Source organism: Mandrillus leucophaeus, unplaced genomic scaffold, assembly GCF_000951045.1.
Source record: "Mandrillus leucophaeus isolate KB7577 unplaced genomic scaffold, Mleu.le_1.0 Scaffold10, whole genome shotgun sequence".
NCBI classification, from domain to species: Eukaryota; Metazoa; Chordata; class Mammalia; order Primates; family Cercopithecidae; genus Mandrillus; species Mandrillus leucophaeus.
Window position 1 is genome coordinate 3,711,269 of NW_012098098.1, and position 2,435 is coordinate 3,713,703.

The window sequence follows — 2,435 nt, forward strand, 5'->3', positions numbered from 1 at the left end:
GCAGCCCGGGGCCGCCGCGGCCCAGGCGGCCTCCTGGTATCTCAACCACAGCGGGGAGCTGAACCACCTCCCCGGCCACACGTTCGCGGCCCAGCAGCAAACTTTCCCCAACGTGAGGGAGATGTTCAACTCCCACCGGCTAGGGATTGAGAACTCGACCCTCGGGGAGTCCCAGGTGAGTGGCAATGCCAGCTGTCAGCTACCCTACAGATCCACGCCGTCTCTCTACCGCCACGCAGCCCCCTACTCCTATGACTGCACGAAATACTGACCTGTCCCGGAACCTCCCCTCCCCGGCCCGCTCCGGCTTCGCTTCTCAGCCCCGACCCAACCAGACAATTAAGGGGTTGCAGACACGCAAAAAAGAAACAAAACATGTCCTCCAACTTTTTCTCAGACCCGGGAGCAGAGAGCGGGCACGCTAGCCCCCAGCCATCTGTGAAGCGCGCAGGTAACTTTAATTCGCCGCCCCGTTTCTGGGATCCCAGAAATCCCCCTCCAAAGGGACGCAGCCCAACAAAATGAGTATTGGTCTTAAAATCCCCCTCCCCTACCAGGACGGCTGTGCTGTGCTCTATCTGAGCTTTCAAAAGTTAAGTTATGGACCAAATCCCATAGCGAGCCCCTGGGGACTCTCTGTAGGGGTCCCCATAGGTGTATGGGGGTGTCTATAGATAATGTATGTGCTGTGTGTAATTTTAAATTTCTCCAACCGTGCTGTACAAATGTGTGGATTTGTAATCAGGCTATTTTGTTGTTGTTGTTGTTGTTCAGAGCCATTAATATAATATTTAAAGTTGAGTTCACTGGATAATTTTTTCATCTTGCCCAACCATTTCTAACTGCCAAATTGAATTCAAGAAACCGATGTGGGTTTTGTTTCCTGTACAATTATGAGATATAATTCTTTTTCCCATTGTAGGTCTTTTACAAAACAAGAAAATAATTTATTTTTTTGTTGGTGGATAAAGAAGTCAAGTATCTGATACTTTTTATTTACAAAGTGTGATGGTTTTGTATAGTAGGTTCCACCCTGAGTATTCCTAAAAGAAAAAAAAAAACACTTAGAAAATCTAACTTCATCTATGTTTGTCTTATGTGGTCTTAATTGTTGTATTTACCTTAAAATAAACCCATGTTGTTTTTTCTGCCCAAAGTTTGGACAGTGTTTGTGTTGTTGCATTTTTAAAAAATGAGGTGTGTTTGCAAACCCGCCTGCTTTGATTATTTTTGTTACACAGGTGGGTATATGTGTAGACACATAAAAATGACCAGAGAATAGGAGCACACACCTGCTGTCTTGTTTAGTGACAGAAAAAGGCTTTTGATTAATTTTAAAATCCCACTCTAGGATTTTTTTCTTTTCGAGAAACCGCCCAGTTGGAGGGGGCTGCCTGAAGGACCGGACCGTGAGCTTGCTGTGATGCATTTTGTTAAATGCAGAAAAACATGCTAACTGTCAAAACAGTGCCACTCCCTCTCAGTGTCCAGCCGTCCCCAATTTAAGAGGTGAAGGAGGGGAAGAATAAACATTTCCCGTTTGCTAACTGCAAACCAGGGTGAGTCCTGCTTTCCCCCGATTTTATAAAATTCGAGCTTCTTTGCCTGCTTTAATGGTGTTCCAGAGAATTTGAACTGGGCCAATGAAGGTCTGAAGGGGATGGATTTTCCAGCATCTAATATCCGTCCCTCTTAGCAGCCAGATCAGAGGGGAATTTCAGACTTTGTTACTTCTCAACGTCATGTCTAAATCTATACCCTCATTGCAGTGAAAAATTTTGAAATCTCATTACCCTTCAAAAATAATTGATGATGCCTTTAGAGTTCTAAATTCAAGTTTTTCAATATGTTAAATAATAGAGACTATTTTTCTTTTCAATGTTAATATCTCATCTTTTACATTTTTAGTAGCAACATAGATTTTGTGAAAAGTAGCTGAGGAAATGGCTTTATTATCTATTTCAATGGCTGAAGCCCACCACTCCCCTGCTGGCCTGTATGTGTGAATTTGGGGACCAAAGCTTCATCAATTCCCACCCCGGCAGGTGAGCTGTACCTTGCCAATGCTGAAGTTCTTTGTGAGCTTAACGTTTCAAGACCTGATGATTTTGCTAAAGGCGATTTTGCTTGATGCGGTGGCGCTGAACGCTGAACGTAGCCCGGGTGTTGTTCTTGTTGTTGTTTTAAACATGGTACTTTACGCTGTGTTGAAACAGAATTAGGGGAAGCTTAAAGCATAATAATTTTCCCCATATGTGCAACACAGCCTCTTTCAATGTGTGGCCCCAGAGGTGGCACACAGTTAAAACTTGGAGGCTGTTTCATTCCTTTTCATAATGTGCGGGTGCCCGGGCCTCCGGGTGCTAGACTTTCAGCAGGCCCCAGGCCAGGCGGGCTTTGGTTGAGTGAACAGGAGGAGGAAGTTAAGGAAGTAG

General features: G+C 44.7%; 1 protein-coding gene across 1 annotated transcript in view; it reads left to right on the forward strand.

Moving 5' to 3' along the window:
- Nucleotides 1-1,153, forward strand: part of FOXC2 (forkhead box C2) — a 2,497-nt gene extending 1,344 nt beyond the window's left edge. The window contains exon 2 of the mRNA XM_011972334.1: nucleotides 5-1,153. Coding sequence (XP_011827724.1) covers nucleotides 5-271 — 267 coding nt within the window. The 3' untranslated portion in view covers nucleotides 272-1,153. The remainder of the gene's footprint in view (nucleotides 1-4) is intronic.
- Nucleotides 1,154-2,435: the final 1,282 nt, after the last annotated feature.